The 21,371-nt window shown below is 49.2% G+C and overlaps 1 protein-coding gene across 1 annotated transcript in view; it reads left to right on the top strand.

The window, feature by feature from the left end:
- FAM171A2 (family with sequence similarity 171 member A2) overlaps positions 1-21,057 on the top strand; it is a 36,690-nt gene extending 15,633 nt beyond the window's left edge. Inside the window, exons 2-8 of the mRNA XM_033169225.1 lie at positions 2,625-2,852; positions 12,352-12,444; positions 14,201-14,395; positions 15,543-15,719; positions 16,869-16,985; positions 17,776-17,902; positions 19,497-21,057. Coding sequence (XP_033025116.1) covers positions 2,625-2,852; positions 12,352-12,444; positions 14,201-14,395; positions 15,543-15,719; positions 16,869-16,985; positions 17,776-17,902; positions 19,497-21,042 — 2,483 coding nt within the window. The 3' untranslated portion in view covers positions 21,043-21,057. The remainder of the gene's footprint in view (positions 1-2,624; positions 2,853-12,351; positions 12,445-14,200; positions 14,396-15,542; positions 15,720-16,868; positions 16,986-17,775; positions 17,903-19,496) is intronic.
- The last annotated feature ends 314 nt before the right edge of the window (positions 21,058-21,371 follow it).

The raw sequence follows: 21,371 nt of genomic DNA, 5'->3' as shown, positions 1-21,371 counted from the left end.
CTTCCATTCCTTTGTGTCTTCTACATAGCAGTGAGCAGCTGAGGTGCCTAAAAGGGGAACATTTTACAGAACTTCTGTTGCTGCTCACATTGGGGGATTTGGGCCTCCAGAGCCCTTTGTCTCCTTTTGAAAGTTGGGTTGCTCACTGATCACAAAAGGAAACCAAACAACATTCCTCCTCCCAGCCAGCCTGTTTTCAGGTCAGATGCCAGAACAACAAGGGGAAAGGATAGCTGCTGTGTGTTTTGTTTGCAGGTGAAGGGACTGTGGGGTTGGGTTTTTTTTACCATTAGTCTGATTAATCTGATTTTACATTGCCAAAAACTACTGGGAGCGCAGCTGCTTGTGTCTGTCCCCTGACCTGCTCTGTGTTCTGTCCTCCGGACCAGAGGTCTGTACATCTGTGCCCTGTCCAATAAGTTGGTTTTCCCCCAAGGGCGATAGCTTGTAGCTCAAAATGTTTTAGCTCAAATTAAGTCAAAGATAGCTTTGTTTTGGTGGGGTCTTTTTATACAATGGCCTTGGATTTTACCCAGTAGCAGGAAGTGCAAAGGAGTTGCGCTCCATATTTCAAAGTTTATTCTAGCTGTGCAAATTGAGGGATGCTAGCTCTGCTTCTTCTTCCCCTGCAAGCAACTACTCTCTGAATGCACTTTGTGAGCAGTGACTGACCCCAGCTCCACCTTGATTTTGCTGGAATTGTACCCCCAGTCCTTCTTCCAGGCAGCTCATTGATGGAGAGAGGAAGCAGCAGTGGCCTCCCTCCAGCTGGAGCTTCCTGGTCACCAGGGAGCTTGCATCCAAAGCCAAGTGGAGTTGAATCAGCCCCTCTGTCCGGAGGTCTTCTTCTGTTTGCACGCAGGGTGAGGAGAATATGTCAGGCAGGCAGCCAGCAGAGGAGATCTTTGCCATGTGTGACCAATCCTCAAGTTTGCACATTGTTGGAATGGACTGGGGTGATGGGAGCCAGCACTGCTTGAGCTGCAGGGAATTGCATAGCGGGAAATACAGCGAGACAAACCTTTTGCTAGGGTTTAGTATTCTTGAACTGCTCAGTGAGATATCCCATTTTTGCTTCCCCTTCTTGCTAGCACTGCTCCACGTTCACAGTTCTTCTGTGTCTAAAGTACGTTTCCCATCACTGTGCGGTGATCTTTCATTTATTTGGAATAAACAGATGGCTATAAGAATGCATGTTAAATGTTTGCCTGTTTGTTGTTGTTGTTCAGTCGTGTCCGACTCTTCGTGACCCCATGGACCAGAGCACGCCAGGCACTCCTATCCTCCACTGCCTCCCGCAGTTTGGCCAAACTCATGCCAGTCGCTTCGAGAACACTGTCCAACCATCTCATCCTCTGTCGTCCCCTTCTCCTTGTGCCCTCCATCTTTCCCAACATCAGGGTCTTTTCCAGGGAGTCTTCTCTTCTCATGAGGTGGCCAAAGTACTGGAGCCTCAACTGTTTGCCTGTTATCCCCCCCTTTTAGGGGGGTCTTTTGAGTTGCATCATTCTGATATGGGAACATAACTTGCATAAGGAATCCTGCATATTTCAACTAGTTTTCTAACTAGAATTTCTGCATTGCAGGGGGTTGAACTAGATTGCCCTCAGGGTCCCTTCCAACTCTTATGATTCTATGATTTACTAGCCTGCTTTGAATTGTGGTCACACAGAGGACTTGGGGGAGAACTGAGGTCTTATTTGTTCCTGAGCAGTGTGAGAGAGTCAGGGGTGGCAGCTTGAATAAAATAAAATATTGGGGCGCCCAGGTAAGCCCCAACACACATAAGCTTATCACAAGATGTGGTGCACACACACCATTTGAATGGCAATGCACATCAACTTTGGTGGGGCAGCCTCATAACATGAAGGGATCTTGGCCCTTAGGAGTTGGTTCCACAGGATACCCTGCTGGTTTTTCCCTTCTTCAGACCCAGGAAAAAATAAAGACCACAGCCCTCTCCTAAGCCTTCCTCAATTTGCAGATAACTCAAGGGAGAAGATTCTGTGCTGGGCATCATGGAAGGGTGTTACCAGAGGAGGAGGAGAGACAGTTGCCATCGGCAACTAGATGTGTGGAATCCTGATGCTCACAACATTGCTTTTCATTTCTGTGACTCACATATACACAAACCATTACCTGAGCGGCTGTGATGTTCCTTTGCATTCACAGGCGAGCAAAGAGCGCATGCCAGACACAGAGTGTTGAAACTGGGGCAGCTGCAGTGAGGGAAGCGAGGACTTGGATTGCCGGAGAGGAAATCCTCACACGCAAAGGAACAGTGGGAGGGGTTCTGTGCTATGAGCAGAAATGAGCGAAAGATGATACGCTGGGTAGCTAAATAGGAAGAGGGCTGAGGAGACATGACATCTTAAGGACAATGGACCAAATAGGGTGGCTACAGGAAGGTCATGGAGGCCTTAGAGGTGGAAAGGAAACTGAATGCCCCTTATTGTTTTAACTAGCCCACACCTTTTGTTCAAATGAAATGGCAACACAAATACCAACAAAGGAGGGGAAAGGCCACTGAGAAACCATACAAGTTACTTTTGAGTTGGGGAAAACATTGGGGGTAAGCCTGGTGTCCTCACACCCCCTTTATGTATTCTCTCTCTTTCCTCCAGAGGTGGTCATCAAGGTCCAGGTGTATGAGAACGGCGACCTGTCCCCACTGCCTCAGGCAGCCGTGGAAGTGTATGGCAACCAGACGTCTCTGGCTTCAGGCGCCACCGACCATGAGGGTGTCAGCATGCTCCCCATCAGCTACCGCCTGGGCACCTGGGTCATCGTCACAGCCTCCAAGCGTGGTTTTGTTACAAACTCTGTTCCTTGGCGCGTCAACAAGCTGCCACGTGAGTTGCGGTGCCTAATGGCCAGGAGAGAGTCTGGGTGGATAGAAGACCACAGATGTGGGGTGGGGGCTGTCAGTGCATGATGGGTACTTCATGGGTGGAGGTGGGGGGGTTTACAAAGGTTGCAACTTTTATCAGCTTCCACCAACTTAACTTCTGTTCTATAGGAATAAAGCAATATGTGGTGCTTTGGTGGGTAGAATGAGGTCACTCCTTCCGCCTCGCTAGAATGGATGATGGCACGAGCCCAGCATCACACTGTCACATGGCTAGATCCCACTCAGTATGTACGAATCTCATATCATAGTGTGTGTTTAGTGCACAAGTAAACAAATTTACAAGAGCACTGCTGGATCTTACCAAAGGTAATCTCAGTGCTGGAAATTCGCCAGGCGTGTTGTGTGACTGGGACGGGTCCAGTTGCGACCACGTGGAGATCTCTGGATGCTAGGTTGGCGACTGACATCTCCATCAGGCTGGCCCTTCCAGCTTTTTTAAGCAGGCCAGCAGAAGAGCTATTTATTGCATGTATAGCCCACTTTTTTCTCCATGTACTTGGTTCACACCACACCCCTCCTCAGTTAACCCCAACAATGACCCTTTGTGGTAGGTTAAGAGGCTGTCACTGACTCACCCAGTGAGCTTCATGACTTAGTGGGGATTTGAACCCTGATCTCCCAGACCAACAGTCTAACCACTACACAACACTGCCTTCCTAGTGTACTTCTGCTGTGGGGCAGCTTATTTTTTTGGGGGGGAAGAGATAATTTATAGTGAAATAATTCAAACCGTTTGGGGTGTACAGAATAAGATGGGGGAGCCCTCACCCCCTTGCAAATGAAGCAAAGTGCACACATTATGTATGAACCCTTAGTGCGCACTGGCAAAGACTCACTGGCGCTAGTAATAAGGTCACCTCATTGACCCACCCTGGGGTTGGAAGCAAAAGTCACAGCTGGCGTATAACACTATCAATAATTTCTGTCTGTAGGCAGGAAATAGGAGGCAACCAACACACACATGCATAAAAATATAGATGTCTTGTGTTTACATACCTTTTTGGACACAGGAGAAGGCCAGAACAGGATTTCGAATTAAAGTGCATGCACACTGTGTTTGGAAGCAGGTTGGCTTAGCTTCCAGTTCACATATCTCGGTCCCTACAAACGCCCTTATTTTCCAGGGAAAGTCCCAGATTTACAGAATCGTCCCAGTTTCTGATTTGATCCCGGAATGTCCCACTTTTCCTTAGGACATCCCTATTTTCCTCGGAGAAATGTTGGAGGGTATGGAGTTAGGTGATCCCCGAGCCAAAGAGATAAGTAACACTACAACCTTTAGAAGACATCCGAAGGCAGCCCTGTATAGGGATTTTTTTATTTAAAAAAATGTTTAATGTTTTACAGTGGTACCTTGGGTTACAGACGCTTCAGGTTACAGACTCCGCTAACCCAGAAATAGTACCTCGGGTTAAGAACTTTGCTTCAGGATGAGAACAGAAATCGTGCGGCGGCAGCGGGAGGCCCCATTAGCTAAAGTGGTACCTCAGGTTAAGAATAGTTTCAGGTTAAGAACGGACCTCCAGAATGAATTAAGTTCTTAACCGAGGTACCACTGTATTATGTTTTTATATGGGACGCGGGTGGTGCTGTGGTGTAAACCACTGAGCCTCTTGGGCTTGCTGATCAGAAGGTCAGCGGTTTGAATCCCCGTGACGGAGTGAGCTCCTGTTGCTAAGTCCCAGCTCCTGCCAACCTAGCAGTTTGAAAGCACGTCAAAGTGCGAGTAGATAAATAGGCGTTTCCATGCGCTGCTCTGGTTTCGTCAGAAGCAGCTTAGTCATGCTGGTCACATGACCCAGAAAAACTGTCTGCGAACAAACGTCAGCTCCCTCGGCCAGTAAAGCGAGATGAGCACCGCAACCCCAGAGTCGTTCACGACTGTACTTAACTGTCAGGGGTCCTTTACCTTTACCTTTATGTTTTATATATGTTGGAAGCTGCCCAGAGTGGCAGGGGCCAACCCAGGTTTAGAGAGAGCCTAATAGTCCCTATCATAAGTCAAGATGTTAAATCTTAATCACTGGTGTTAGACTGTCACATACATGCTCACAGTTTTCCTCCTGTCTTTAGGCAGGTCCTATCTTTAGACACAGCAAGCTGGAGGGTGGCAGCAGCTGGTCCCCTGGCCACTCCCATCCTCCTGAGCTTCCACTCGGGTGGCAGTGATGCATCCTTGTGGCTGGTCTGAGCTGCCTCACCTAGTTGCTTTCTCCTGATGCGTCACTTATGGTATGGTTGGGAATGGCTGTGACTGATGCGAGCAGGCAGAGGGGGAGCCAGCCAAGGCCATGCGCCCCAGCAGACATTGCACTCGCACACATGTTGTGGTGATGCTGCACTGTGGCATTTGTTTGCACAGGTAACAAGCAATGCCAAGTGGAGCGGTGAGTAAGGACAGAGCTTTGGGTCCCACATGGGACCTGCCCTGCGTCTCCTAAGCTAGCCTGCTGCCCTTAGAGCCAGTGTGGTGTAGTGGTTAAGAGTGGTATACTTGTAATCTGGTGAACCGGGTTCGCGTCTCTGCTCCTCCACATGCAGCTGCTGGTGACCTTGGCTAGTCACACTTCTTTGAAGTCTCTCAGCCCCACTCACCTCACAGAGTGTTTGTTGTGGGGGAGGAAGGGGAAGGAGAATGTTAGCCGCTTTGAGACTCCTTCGGGTAGTGAAAAGCAGGATATCAAATCCAAACCCTCCTCCTCCTCCTCCTCCTCCTCCTCCTCCTCCTCCTCCTCCTCCTCCTTCTTCTTCTTCTTCTTCTTCTTCTTCTTCTTCTTCTTCTTCTTCTTCTTCTTCTGTGTTGTGGTGGAGGGTCCTGTCCTGCCCCCAGTATTAGAGTAAGACTCTAGTGTCAGTACAGCTGGCTTCTGCATTTGGAATAGCAGCAATTATTTCATACAGGCAGCAAAATGCCTTTGGCTTTGCCTGCTATGAGCATGATATGGCAGTCTCCCTGCAGCTAGTGTGCCATTGTTGCACAAAGGTTTTGTTGCGCATATTTCAAGTTTAAACCAGAGGGCCAACCTCCTAGAGATTTTCTTTTATTTAAACCTCAAGGTTTTGGGGGGCAGTTGGGAGAGGCTTATTCTCCAAGCAGAAAGTGAGGAGGAAGATTCAGGTGTTGAGGGAACACCAGAGCCTTCCCTCCTCCTTTTTTCTTTTGATGTTCTTTTCCCGACCTTTCATTCTCCCCAGAGTTCTAGTTCCTGTTGCTCATCAACATACCATGCCAGAGATGCCGACCATGATTCAAGAAATATTTCAGGGAAGCAATTCAGATTGCTCAAGCCACATGTCAAAGGGGATTGCAGCTCCCAGCCCTCTCGGAAAACCACTAGCCAGTCAGCCCTGCGAAAATTCCTTCTTGCCATCAAATTTGGAAACTTTAAGTAAACACCCACTCATGAGTTTACAGGCCAACCTCTTATTTGCCTCTAACATCTTTTAAAACTAGGTATTTATGTATGTACCCTTCAGGAGAAAAGGCTGAGGAGTAAACCCTACACAGATCGGAGTGGGAGTCCTAAGATGGTTGGGGAGCATCTTGTATGCCTCCTTCCAGCAATTCCCTGCAGCCAAGCTGATGCCAAACGTATGGCTCTGCTTTCCTTTGGGCAAGGGGGGGGGGTCTTGTCGTCTGGATGGCCCAGGACCTCCAAACACACTTGTCCAGGCTTGAGCCCTGGGGAGCTCACTTTGGAGCTGCTAACGCAGCAAAAGCAACACTGCAGGTGGCAGTTATAAGTTACCGGTACTCGTCTCTGCAGCCACAGCAGGAGTTGTGATTCTCCAGCTGTTTGACTTTACCCCTGGAGACACACTCCATTGTCTCCTGAGAGAAACAGATGCCTGAAGGAGCGTCTCCACCCCCATCGTTCAGCCCGGACACTGAGGTCCAGCTCCGAGGGCCTTCTGGTGGTTCCCTCACTGCGAGAAGTGAGGTTACAGGGAACCAGGCAGAGGGCCTTCTCGGTAGTGGCACCGTCCTGTGGATCGCCCTCCCATCAGATGTCAAGGAATAAACAACTATCTGACTTTTAGAAGACATCTGAAGGCAGCCCTGTTTAGGGAAGTTTTTAACTTTTGATGTTTTATTGTGTTTTTAATATTCTGTTGGGAGCCGCCCAGGGTGGCTGGGGAGACCCAGCCAGATGGGCAGGGTATAAATAATAACTTATAATAATATTATTATATACAGCCCTACAGAGTTCTGTGGGGGTGGGTGGGAATATGCATACTTATTTTACATGTAGGAAATATGGCTTACTAATTATAGTACCATGAACCTCCTAAGTGTTATTTTTTTCCCCCTGGAGTCTGGTTTATTCCTTCATCAACATTTTTTTTAAAAAATAATTTAGTTTCAAAATAGTTTTCTACAGCCCAGAATGACAGTGTAAAATTCTCATGCCAGAAAAAAATCTATTTTTTAATTGTTGCGATAACATTTGCTTCTGAACTGCTTCCCCCACACCTTAAAATTTCAAAACTGTTTGCACCAGACCAGCTTTTTTGGATCCAGTTTTCATGCAAGCTACTCCCTCCTCTCACTATCTTATGTAGGATAACAACAAAACTTGCTCTCAGAATGCAGAGCCTATGTATCCAAAATGGTACTATCCATGCACCGCCCCACAGGAAGGCATTAACAGGGCTTGTAGGAAACCCTCATAGGATTGGCAGAAGTACGGGAAACTCCTAATCATCTGTTGACAACTGTGCATCCTCAGTGACCACAGAGCAATGACTGATGGTTGAAGCAGGAGGGAACAAAAAACCCAGGCGGGTGGAGTATGGAATGGGATAGTTTATTCTGGAAAAGGACACAGCAAGCTGAATAGGAGCACTCTTCACTGCAAGATTTTGTGGAAGATCCACAATCTTCAAACTCCTGTGTCTCAGAATGTGTGGTAGTGTAAATTGGGATACATTGGGGTTCCAAGAGGCCATGTTAGGGACCAAGTTAGGTCTGTCCTCGCTGGAGAGTGATGAAATTGAAGTTATTTCAGAGTTATTTCTATTTCTCATGTTTTAGGGTTGAACTCTCAAATTGAAACAGATTGTAAGGCTGAGCCTAGGCTCAATTATGCTCTAGCTGCCATCCTTGGTGAGAAAGGGAGAGGGTGGGCTGTGACAAGCCTTGCCAGATGTGCCTGACAGAGTCCATCTGTCAGGCACCCTCCACGTTTTCCTCAGTTTCGGCCATTTGTCTTTGCTCTGGGCCTTGCTGCTCCAGGATGCGGTTGTGGGAACACTTGTTAGAAGCTGGTTGACAGATTTATGTAGATGACAGGTTGAAATTCTGCATTCTAGGAATCTAAAAACAAGGGGAAAACTCGGTTTTCCACGAAGTCCACCATCCAACTTATCATAGAATTGTAGAGTTGGAAGGGACCACGAGGGTCATCTAGTCCAACCCCCTGCAGTGCAGGAAACTTTCGCCCAACATGGGTCTTGAACCACAACCCTCAGAGTAAGTCTTGTGCTCTACCGCAGTGTTTTTCAACTTTTTGGGGCAAAGCACACTTGTTTCATGAAAAAAATCACGAGGCACACCACCATTAGAAAATGTTAAAAAATTTAACTCTGTGCCTATATTGACTATATATAAAGTAATTTTTCAATTTTCCCACGGCACACCAGGCAACATCTCACGGCACACTAGTGTGCCGCGGAACAGTGGTTGAAAAACACTGCTCTACCGACTGAGCTGGTAATGTATCTCTCCCTCCCTGATCACTGCTACTTGACCCACAATGAAAACTGAATAATATAATAATATTTACTTTAGTTCAGATCCTATTCCTGCAACTGTGATTATTATTATTTTTTTAAATCAACCTTTCTAAAATTGCCATGCTATAAGGCTGAATGAACCAAGTAGACTTAAAAAAGTTTTTACTCTGCTTTGTTATATGGACTTGCAAATTTACTCTTTGCTTGCAAAGAGATTCAGTTCAATCTAACAGCTCCAGTGGTTGTTAGCAATGATTTCCAGAGGATAAGAGGACTTTCTCCTGCCCAAAGGGCTTAACAATCTTGTAATTCAACACAGGAAACCACAGAGGAATGGCTGGGAAATCCAGACAGAATGAATGGGAAGAGCATGTGTTTATATATCAATTACATGCGGTTATGATTAGTTACAGCACAGTATTGCATCTAGAAAAGGTGGGGTTTGAGAAAGGATTTAAGGAAGAAAGAGCTGGCATTGCAGAGATGCTCTGGGAGGCTCTTCCAGGCTAAAGGGCAGCAAGGAAGAAAGGGAGAGAAGCAGGAGCTGTATGAGCAAAGATCACAGGTGGGGAGGGATGCATTGAAAGTAAGAGATAAGAGGTGGGGGCAAAGCCACGGCCTTTGAATAAAGAGCCTGCACTGGGGCCAGAAACAGCAAGGCAGCTAAGTGTAGAGGTATAAGGTGGGATGTCATGTGGACGCAGGCGGTGCTGTGGTCTAAAGCACTGAGCCTCTTGGGCTTGCCGATCAGAAGGTCGGCGGTTCAAATCCCCGTGACAGATGCCTGGCAAAAATCTTTTTGTCCATCTGCAAGAACTTGCAACTGTGGCACAGGCCCTCCTTCCCCAATCTATTCCACCCAAGTTATAATGACAAATTTAAGCTCTTGGATGCTGCACTTCCAAACAGCCACTGGGAAGAGGCAGATTGCTTGGATAACATGGTACCCAGGGATGGGGCAGTGGTGGCGCTGTGGTCTAAACCACTGAGCCTCTTGGGCTTTGCCGATCGGAAGGTCGGCGGTTCGAATCCGCTCAAGGTGGTGAGCTCCTGTTCCTCTAGCCCAATATTATAAAGGAGGAAGAGGCATGGCATGGCAACAGACTGAATAAGGAGAGAGAGAGAGAGAGAGAGAGAGGAGAGAAGGATTTGTACCTATTCAACAAAGTGAGTGATGATGCCGTCAGTGGCTAAGGAGAATGTACAAGGAACACTTTAGAGGAAAGATGAGAAGTCTTGTCTTGAGCATACAAAATTACGAAGAAGTATTCAAGGGATGCGGGTGGCTCTGTGGGTCAAACTACAGAGCCTAGGGCTTGCCGATCAGAAGGTTGACAGTTTGAATCCCCGCGACGGGGTGAGTTCCCATTGCTCAGGTCCCTGCTCCTGCCAGCCTAGCAGTTCGAAAGTACATCAAAGTGCAAATAGGTACCGTTCTAGCGGGAAGGTAAACGGCGTTTCCATGCGCTGCTCTGGTTCACCAGAAGCGGCTTAGTCATGCTGGCCACATGACCCAAAAGCTGTACGCCGGCTCCCTCGGCCAGTAAAGTGAGATGAGCACCGCAACCCCAGAGTCCGCTACTGGACCTAACGGTCAGGGATCCCATTACCTTTACCTATTCAAGTGAAAGATTGGCTAGGATAGGGTAAACAGCTGGAGATGCAGATGTGGAGGTGAGGGAGACCATTCTAGTCTAGAAAGAAAGTGCTGGGTTTCCTCAGTGTACAAGTCAGAGGCAGGGAACCTGTGGTCCCCCAGCTCTTGTTGCACTCCCAATTCCCATCAGCCCCAACCAGCATAGCTTGTGGACAGACATGATGGGAGTTGTAGTCTAGCTACAGTTTCCCCACCTACGGTCTTGATGGTACCAAAAGCCGTGGGATTAATGAGGTCATCCAGAGACAGTGTGTGGGAAAAAGAATAGCAGAGTCCAAGAATAAGAGCCCCAAAAGACCCCAGTGGGAAAGGGGAAAGTGGAGGAAGAGCTTTCCCTTGTGGAACATAAAAGGAGCATTTAGGTAGGAAGAGAACCATGGCTAAGAGATGAGGGGTGACTTATACATGCCTTCCCTCCTCCTCCTCTTCCTCTCCCACTCTTCCTCTCCACCTTCCATTTTCCAGTTCGTTTTTGTGGGGCAGCATTATATCTGCACTGAGGTTATTCACAGCATGTTTAGATTCAATCAGGGTTTGCAAATCCATCTTTAGATTATGGTCTGGAGATGAGCAGATTTTGCAGCTGCACTGACTCATGATGGAATTGCTATCTTGGGATAGAATAATCAGAAATCATTGTGTGTACTATCAGTATTCCCACTCCACCATTAGTATTTCCATTAAACTCCCCACCCCACTTATGATGGACCAGTACTAATAATAAATTAGCGGGGGGGGGGGGGGAAGGAAGAGCATGCAAACTCCTCTAATGAGTGGTTCATGAGAAAGAAAGAAAGAACAGCAAAATGGCTCAGTTCAGACATCACACCAAGCCTTGATTAATGAAGCTAAACAATGGTTTGATGTGATGTCGAATAGTTTGTGTTTGGCTAGCAAATCACAATTGGAGACCACTTCCTAGAATGGGTTTGCAAACAATGGTTTGTGTTAACTGTAAATCACCATGAAAGACAGGATGCAGTTTTAACTAACCAAGGGCTCATCCAAACGTGCCCTTGACCCACTGCTTTCCCCCAGGGAAACCTAATCTTTACTGCTGAATTGGAGCAAATATAAATTGGGTTTTATCTGATTTATCACTAAATAGTGGGTTTTCCCGGGGAAAGCAAGGGCAAAACCGTTCGGCTTCTTGTCTGCAAGCACGGGACAAGCAGAAAATAACCCATGCTTTCTAGGTATGTGGAAGTGTGGACAAGCCCTCAGGTTTGGTGTGATGTCTGAATTAATAAACAATACCTTTGACTAGTACTTTGGAAGCTATTCTGCCTTGAGACTGCCTTGAGTACTGAGCGATCGCACTCACTGGATCATCACCTTGTCGTGGTGAGTGGGCTTGCATGTTCCTATGACCCTTGTGAGCGAAGCCATTGGGAATCTCGTACTCCCAGCAGGGTCACCCAAGGTGGTAAGGTCAAAGGGAAGGAGCTAAACAAAGAATGATCCAAGAAGTCCTCAACAGCAGAACAGGCGGATGATAACAAGTGGTATGTTACAATGGCTGTGAAGGTGGATGAAGGCTGCAGCAGATAGGAATCTACCGTGACTACTTCATGCCATTGGAACAGAGCCCTGCTGCGAAGACTGTGCGTTGGTCAGCGTGCACTGATCTACACACATAAAACAAATTCACGCACAGGCGTCTTCCAGAAGAAAAAGACTGAGCAGATAGATAATCGAAGAAGAAAAACAGTTCTAAACGGTGGTTTTCCAGTTGTACACCTGGAAGCTTAAGTGTTTGAGTACAAAACTAGGATTAGTGCAAGCCATAGACTGGTGTGATGTTTGGGCTGAGTCTTTGCAAAAGTTAAGGGGACAACACTTCAGAGAAGAGCACGCCCCAATTTTTTCTTTCTGTTTCTTTTTCTGCACCTCCTGCCGCCCTGCAACAGAAACCTTTCTAGGGGCTTTTACTCCCAAGACAGACTACCTCATGAAGTTATCAGGAAACTTGCTGCTAGGCACAGAAGGACTTCGAGTAAGTCTGATTCTCTCTTTCTCTCTTCCCTCCCACAATTTCCCTTTGCAGTCTATGCCTCCGCAGCCTCTATCTGCTCCCCGAGCGCCCTGCAAACACTCATCCTCTATGATGACCTGGTACAGATCCTCCTTGGCTCTCCAGGTAAGTCCTCAGTTTCCATTTGCCAGAAAGTGAAGGGCACGTGGCTGGCACCCGGGTAGCCAGCTTGGCTGTCTGGGGATTGGGGATCCCACACAATCGCCAATGCCATCTTCTGGGCTGCAGGGGATGCTGGTCCCATTTAAGATTGCAGAGCACATTGCTGCCCTCTGTGCATACTACTAGGAAGTAAGTGGTGGTCAAGGGAGACAAAGGAAAAAGTTGGCTTGCTCACTGCAAGCTCTGCACCTCCTCCAAGGCCTCTGGCAGTCTGTGCCTGCAGGGGGAGGCAGTCATCAGCAGGGGGCATTTGGGAGAGACGTCTGCAGCTCAAGGGACTTTTTGAGCCGGGCTGGATGATGGGAGGAGGGAAGTAGGAAGGTCAGTGCTCTGGGCCTTTGCTAGAACTGAATAAGCCAGGGATGTCCAACAGGTCAATCGTGATCTACTGGTTGATCCCCAGGAGGTTTCGGTAGATCGCTGGCTCCTCCATCCGGCCCCGCCCCCTTGCCCCATCCTCTAGATCGCTAGAGCGGAAGTTGGAGTTTTTGCAGCGAGGCTGACTGTCTCATTTGCAATCTCTTGGTGGGGGCTTTTTATAGCTTGCTTGACCTAATCCCCAAAATTAAAGCTTAAGAACTTTGACCTGAAACCCCCCCCCAATATGGAACGTTCCTCCCCCCAAAAATCTCAATGACCTGAAACCTCCCCCCCCCCAAAAAGTGAGGTTCTTCCCTTAAAAAAGCCCAACAATTTTGACCTGAACCCCCCACAAGGGTAGATCACTGCCAGATTTTAATCGTGTGAGTAGATCACGGTCTCTTGGAAGTTTGATGTCCCTGGTATAAGCGAGTGAGCTGAGGAGGTGACCCTGGGTCGGGTGTGAGCTGGTCAGGAGTCTGCAGGATCAAGATGGGTTGCTGTGCAGTGAAGTGGTGAATGAGAGAATTAGGGTGGTGTGTGCTCTAGGTCCCTAGAGGGAGATGCCCAGTGGCCTCTGCTCTGATGTAATGGGCTCCGTAAGAGAGATGCTTCCATAAACTTGCCAAATGAGGCAAGTCACTCTCATATTGCTCACCTTTCAGAATTTCTTGCCTTCCTGTTATCCATGGGGAGGAGCCGAGCATGGTTTGCTTAGCATACTGAATTCTCTTATCAAGGGCTAAATTCCACCCTTTAAAAATACATTTTAAAAAGGTGAATTACAGTCAGTATAAACTAACAAAAACTGGGATACATACAGAGCAATGCAATAGGATTCAAATTCCATATGTTTTTCATGAGTTTGAGCAGCCCTAGGCTATACAGAGTATACCTGAGTATAGTGGTACCCTCGGTTTTCTAATGTAATCCGTTCCGGAAGAACGTTCGATTTCTGAAACATTCAAAAACCGAGGCGTGGTTTCCCAGCTGACAGGACCTTGCACTCAGCAGTAGCTGCCTTGGAAGTTCGACTTCCGAGGCGCATTCGAAAACCGAAGCATTTACTTCCGGGTTTACAGTGTTCAAAAACCGAAACATTCATCAATGGAGACATTCGAAAACCAAAGTACCACTGTATATCGCAGGCAGCGGCTCTTGTTTCCTGAATGGTGAGCAGAAAGCACTCTGCACATGCTCAGAGGTGCTTCCTTGCATTTGCCACATCACATGTCCACAATAATCTCAGGTTGCAAACTGCAGGCCGAGCTGCATCCCACTGTTTGCTGTGTGAGCGCTGCCTCAGTAGGCCGGCAGCTGAAATGGTTGATTCTTACAGGGGCCAAGAGCCAGCCGTGGGCTCAGTTCCAACGCAAATCCGCCCGCCTGCCCCGCAGCTCCACCTACAGCCAGCTCTCGGCCTCCCTAACCGCCGCCAGTAGTGGGCCGGATATGAGGGGCTTCCCATCTTTCATCGGGGCTGAAAGCAACGGCAGCGGTAAGGGGACTGGGCCCAGATCCTGGGTGAAAAATGGTGAGGATGCGACACGGAATGTTGGAGGCTGTGGAACCAGCCCTTTGATTGCTCAGGGGGATAGTTGCCTTAAAGCAGTGGATTTGGGAGCAGCAAACAAATTTCAGCTGCCAGATTTCTGGCCGGGGTTCCGTTTAGATCTCATAGTGCCCCCTTTTTTAAAAGCAGCAGCTGCATCAGTGGCCAGTTCATTTCCGGTCCCAGTTCAAGGTGCTCACATGAGTGTGTAAAGCCCTAAATTATCTAGGCCCTTAATACCTGAAAGACCACTTCCTTCACTGCAGACCCTCTTGGGTGCTGAGATGGACAGAAGGAGCCCTCGTGTTAGTTCCTCTGCCCTCTAAGGCCTGGGGGAGAGCCTAATCTGTGGCAGCCCCTAAGCTGTGGAACTCAGAAGTTCATCCAGCACTTTTATTATACAGCTTCCGGCAAGTGCTGAAGACACACACCTCTTTATCCTGGATTTTGTTACACGAGGTGCATGTTTTTCTGACCCAACTTATTTTTCTGATCGTTAAGTTGCTTCAAACTGGTTTTAATACTGTTGTGTTAATGTTTTGCAACCTGCCGTTAGGGTGAAGGGTGAGTAATTGCAGTAACAACAACAACAAGAAGTTTGTTAGTACAGTCATACCTTGGAAGTCAAACGGAATCCATTCCAGAAGTCAGTTGGACTTCCAAAACGTTCAGAAACCAAACTGCGGCTTCTGATTGGCTGCAGGAAGGTCCTGCAGCCATTCGGAAGCCCCGTTGGACGTTCGGCTTAAAAGAATAGTTTGCAAACTAGAACAGTCGCTTCTGGGTTTGTGGTGTTCGGGAGCCAAAACGTTTGAGAACTAAGCTGTTCAAAAACCAAGGTATGACTGTATAGCTTTATCAACCAGACAGCTCAGTTGCTTAGAGCGTAGTGCTGTTGACACCAAGATCGCAGGTTCAATCCCTGTATGGGACTGCTAAATATTCTTGCATTGCAGGGGGTTGGACTAGATGATCCTCGGGGTTTCTTCCAACTCTGCGATCCTATGATCATTGGGTGGGGTGCATGGTGGGGGGGACTTTAGTTTTTGCTGCATAAGGAACCAAAGTATCTTGGGATGTCTCTGGAGGCGGAAGCAGCTCTTTTCCTAACCCTTTTGTCCCCTCGCAGCCAACAACACGTGGCTGGAGCTGGTGCCAATCGTCGCTGTCAGCGTCCACCTCTTCACTGGCAATGGGACAGAAATCCAGCTCTCTGGCTCCGTCCACCTCTCTATCCCGCTGCCGCCTGATACCGCCGCTGCAGCAGCCACCAGTGTGCCGGCCTGGCGCTTTAACCTCAAGAGCGGTGAGAGCGGGCAAGATCCTCCTGGTCTGCAGACACATTCGAACTGCTCAATTCTTGCCACATTCCACAGGCTCACAAGGCAGGGAGCAATGTTGCTTCCGTCGGAGAAAACACCCCGCATATGTATACAGGGGTCTTTGCCAGCCTCTTTCCAGACCCCAAGCATCTCCTCTGTCACCCATGACTGTGTGGTGCCATAAAACCAACTAAGTGCTTATAAAAGTCCATTAGCAGGACTCCAGGGGCAGGGGAGGAATCACGCCACATCTGTAAATAGAAGCCTTTTGGGGGGGGCTATGCTCTTATAAGGGGGTTATTGCTGGTGCTGAAAGCATTTTGAGTTGACGGCTGGATTTCTGCTCCCACTTTTTGATTCCAGTTTGGGACCACCCATCATTTGTGGCTGAAAGGCAGGGGATTATATGTACATTGTTTGTTTCTACGGTGCCCTGCTTGCTCCAATTTGCCTGTGTCTTCTTGGCTCACCTAGGGAATGAGCTCTATTGAAACCTCTGTAGCAGCGCATAGTGGGTTCATGAGGAGCCACTAGCCTGTCTGAAAATGGGGGGAAAGTTCCTGAGGTGCCCAATTGGAGCTAGGGGAGCCATAGAATCAAGAACTATGCCTGGGACCACATTGGTTCTCTAGGTTGGCTCTTCCTCCTTGGCATTTCTACTGCACAACAGAATATGTGGCCTGCTTTGCTATCTGCATTATCTCTCCCCCCCCCCCACCTGATCACCTAGCTGTATAGCTCTGTCCTAGCTTATGCCAACCTAGCAGTTTGAAAGCACACCAATGCAAGTAGATAAATAGGTACCGCTGTGGCAAGAATGTAAACAGCGTTTCTGTGCGTTCTGGTTTCCGTCACAGTGTTCCATTGCGCCAGGAGCGGTTTAGTCATACTGGCCACATGACCTGGAAAGCTGTCTGTGGACAAACGCCAGCTCCCTCAGCCTGAAGCGAGATGAGCGCCACAACCCCATAGTCGCCTTTCACTGGACTTAACTTTCCAGGGGTCTTTTACCTTTTATAGGTTTTGCAGGTTAAGGATGGGGCTGGTGAGTGGCCAGTCCTTCATCTGGGAAAGGGCTTGGTCCAGATGTCCTTTCAGGTTACTTCTGATTGAGCAGTTCTTCTTTCTCTCAGGTCTATGGATTCGGAATGGGACAGGCCTCATCCGCAAGGAAGGGAACCAGCTTTACTGGACGTTTGTCTCCCCACAGCTGGGCTATTGGGCAGCTGCCATGCTGTCTCCAACAACAGGTAAAAATATCACCACCAAATTCTTAATTACTTTGCTGAGGAACCAGCCAGGAAGCTGCTAGCGGATCTCTTGTGTTAGCAGGAGTGCACATTCTCTGCACACCTGTGGGAATTTGCTTGGAGTGTGGTATCTTGTGGGTTATGAGTTCCTGAAAAACGAGTGCCTCTCAGTTTGCATGGAGTGGTTGCCACACAAACGCTGAATAAATGCAACCAGAGCTGGGGTGGGTGCCATGCTCAGAAAAGCATGATAAAAACTGAAAAAAATGCAATAGAAATAAGTCTGGGATTAAGGGAAAGGGCATCTAGGGAAAACCAAAATGAATATGGGGAATAAATCCCTCCATGCATAAATCTGCTAATATTTATATTTGTAGATATCTAGTGCTATTTTTCTAGAAAAGAGGTGCTGGAACTCACCACGAACACCTCCTGTATATAAATCTGCTTGAAATTATATCCCGCTAATCTGAGCATTTTTAATTAGTCCCATCTTTTGATGTTTTAATAAAAAGAAAGCCATCTGTAAAATGTTTAGTAAACTGGAAAAATTGCCTTTAAATTATTGGCATGACTTTAAATCAAGCTTTTAAAGAGCCCCCGCGCCCGGTTTGGAAATGTATAAAGTTGGGATTGGATAAAAAACACACACACACACACAAATTGGCTACATCTTTTGCTGGATCAGATCCAGGGTAACCCCATTTAGCACGGCATCCCTTTTCATTTCCAACATAGATGCTTTAGGGAAACCTTCAAGTCAGCCCATAAAGAGGTGTCTTCGTTTCAGGGCTGGCCAGTGCAGTTGGAGGCATAAAGGACATTGCCACCTACCACACAATTTTCTTGCTCACCATCCTGGGTGCCCTGGCATTGCTGGTCCTCATCCTGCTCTGCCTGCTTATCTACTACTGCAGGTGAGTGCTGCTTGCCCAACTTCCCACTTCCAGCCTTGTCTTCTCAAACCCTCTTTCCGTCACGCAGTAATTTTTTAAAGTTCGCCCTCCCTATCGCTGCAAGGGCTTATTTACTGCATTTTTGCTTTCATTTCATCTGGGTATTGTCGGGGTCGGGACCTGGCAGCCCGCAGGCTGGATCTCAGCCAATGGGCCATTTGAACCGGGCGCCAGTTGAGGGACCTTTCTTTCTCGAATGGAACTGCAAAAGGACTTCAGCTATTGGCGCTCTGAGTGGTAGCTGAGGAGGGAGGCAAATGGAACGTTTCAGGCATTGGGGGAGATAAAGGACAAACCCCTTTTCTCCCCAGCGACCTCTTTAGATACAGCTCACAGCTGCGGTTTCTGAAGGTTTCTCTTTCCCCTTCCCTCTTTCACCAGGAAGGGTGAGGGTATTCAGCTAAGTTGGGAGTCAGTACCTCAAGTTGCCAAGAGCGTCACGAAGCAAGTTTTGTTATAGGTGCTTTACATATATATACTTGTCCTTAGAATGCTTCAGAAGTCATGGATCCAGGACACCCGAGTTCAAGTCTACCGCTAACATAATCAGGCTCAGTTCCCCATCAGTAAAATTGGAGTAATGGAACCTTGCGCCCCGACATTATTTTTCGCAGGAAGGAATCACGCTTTGCAAATCGGAGCCCTCTCGCAAATGATCCGTTTTAGTAGGGCCCAGGCACGAGGAAAAGCAGCTGAGCTGAGGATTGCAGGAATAGTCCTAAGGAATTTGACAGCTGTTGCAAGCACTTTGTTGCAAAATGTCAGGCAGCCTCTGGCCGATTAGTCATGGGTCCATTCCTTTCCCCTCCCGCTCTCCCAAGGCTCTGCTCCTTTGCTCTTTGTCACCCAACCCTATGCCCTAGTGAAAGAGGACAGCGGAACCCCAGAGAACAGGCATCCAGACACACATTGAACTGGGAATGGGGAGGAGGGAAATTTCAGCCAGAGATACGAGCAAGCACATTTCACTTTAGAAATTAAGTGCTTTGCACGACTACCGGTGGGTCTCAAACCCAGCTTGCTTGTGTCCCGAGGAAGAGGGTTCATTTCCTTCAGCCCCGAATGCCTTGACATTTAAACTTCTTTAACAGAAGTTTGTGTTGCAATGATCCAAGGGTGAGCAGCAGACTCTGACTAGCAGTCCATTCACTCTTTTACTTTTATAGAATTATAGAGGCAGAAAAGAGAGCTGAGAGATCACCTGGGAAATTCTCCTCTCACACCCCCACAGCACACAACCCTATGTCCAAAAGGCAGGAGCATCCAGTTATTAGTATCTAAATTTGTATACTGCCCTTCATCTGAAGATCACAGGGTGGTTCATTGCGAAAGCTGTGCCTGCCCTGCGGAACGCCCTCCCGTCGGATGCCAAACAGATAACAGCTACGTGATTTTTAAAAGACACCTGAAGGCAGCCCTGCTCAGGGAAGGTTTTAGTGTTTGATGTTGCCCTGTGCAAGGCACATGTCACTCCCCTGAGCTAGAGCACTTCTGCTATGGCTAACTGTGAATTTATCTGCACCTACATTTTCTTCTTTGTCTTCCCCCTTTCCAGGAGGCTGTGCCTGAAGCCACGTCAACAACACAGAAAGCTCCAGCTCTCTGGGGCGCTGGATGCCTCCAAGAAAGACCAGGCCACCTCCATGTCCCAGATCAACCTCATCTGCACGAGCCACCTGGAGACGGGCTCTTCCAACGGGGACACGGACGTGCACACACCCATCCTCAAGTCGGCCTTCTCCTCCTCCCGGGAGTTCGAGAGCTCCCGGGAGGAGTTCTTCAAGCAAGTGTCCAGCCAGAAAGCCCGCCACGCCAGCAAGGCCTCCATGGTGGACACTCTGAGCCAGCGGGGGGCCCTTAAAGATGGCTACCCTCAAGTGGCAGAGGGCTACTCCCTCAAGGCGGCCCGCTCCATGGATGTGCCTGGTGCCCTTGAGCCCCCTCTCCTGGAGGACTACAAGCGCGGCTATTCCCACCAGTGCACTGAGGACAAGAGCAAGCAGGCGCGCCACGACAGCAAAGGCTACCCGCAGGAGCACCCATCCCCGCCTCCCTTTGACCATTACGTGGGCCACAAAGGGGACCCCAAGCCGCCCGAGTTCATGATGTCACAGTCCGTGGACCACCTGGCTCGCCCCACCTCCCTGAGCCAGCCTGGGCAGCTCATCTTCTGCGGCTCCATCGATCACATGAAGGATTCCATGTACCGGAATGTGATGCCGACGCTCGTCATCCCTGCCCACTACATGCGCCTGGCTCCCTCGGACCAGCCTGCGGGGGGTTCCGAGAGCCAGCCAGACCTGGACCCGGGCGGCATGGGGATCCCTCACCAGTTCGTGGCCGGGGAGCAGCAGCAGAGGCAGCAGCCGCCGTTCCTGCAGCAGCAGCTGCAGCACCCGCAGTTCCAGCTGCAGCAGCACCCAGGGGAAGAGGGCGAGGGGAAAGGCTGGGGCCCCCACACGCAGTCTGTCAGTGGCTCCGTCACCATCCCGGTGCTGCTGAACGAATCCACCATGGCCCAGCTGAACGGGGAGCTGCAAGCCCTGACGGAGAAGAAGCTGCTGGAGCTGGGTGTGAAGCAGCACCCTCGTGCCTGGTTTGTGTCCCTGGATGGGCGCTCCTCCCAAGTCCGCCACTCGTACATCGACCTCCAGGGCAATGAGAGGAGCCGCAGCAATGACGCCAGCCTGGACTCCGGGGTGGACGTCAATGAGGCCAAGCCCCCCAAGAGGTTGAAGGAGGAGCGCCTGGCGCCGCCCGCTATGGGCCCTGCATACTCCAAGCTGGTCTTTGCCGACGCCGACACAGAGCCGAGCAGCAGCGAGAGCCGCACCGCCATCTGCTCCCCCGAGGACAACTCCCTGACACCTCTGCTGGATGAGAACACCGACCACCGGGCAGCCACCATCCCCCGGCGAGGGCGCAGCCGCGGAAACAGCTCCCGCAGCAGCAACAGCAACAGCGAGCTGCGCCGTGACTCCATGACCAGCCCGGAGGATGACAGCAATGAGCCTTCAGAAGGGACGGACGACCAGGGGGACAAGAAGAGCCCCTGGCAAAAACGCGAAGAGCGCCCCCTCATGGTCTTCAATGTGAAGTAGCAGGTGGAACTGTGCATGCAAGGAGGTGGGCAGGGGAATGGGTCGCTCTCGTTGCACAGTTGGGGGAGGGGAGCGGAGATCACCCGGACCACAGAGGTCAGGCTTCCCACACACAATCTTGGTGCCACTTCCTGCCCTCTCCATCTCATCAAATGCTTGGTGGAACAGGAGCCCCCTGGACTTTTGACAGGACAGACTGATGGAACAAGAGGCGGTTTGCGGCCAAGCTGTACTCTGGTTCTTTTTCCCAGCATGCCCCGCGACCACCCAATAAGTTTGCCTTGCGCAAGGCAGGTTAAGAAGTGCTGCATCAAGGGGCTGAGCGAGTT

This window comes from Lacerta agilis, chromosome 14, assembly GCF_009819535.1.
Source record: "Lacerta agilis isolate rLacAgi1 chromosome 14, rLacAgi1.pri, whole genome shotgun sequence".
NCBI lineage: Eukaryota > Metazoa > Chordata > Lepidosauria > Squamata > Lacertidae > Lacerta > Lacerta agilis.
This window is presented reverse-complemented; position numbering and strand designations above follow the sequence as displayed.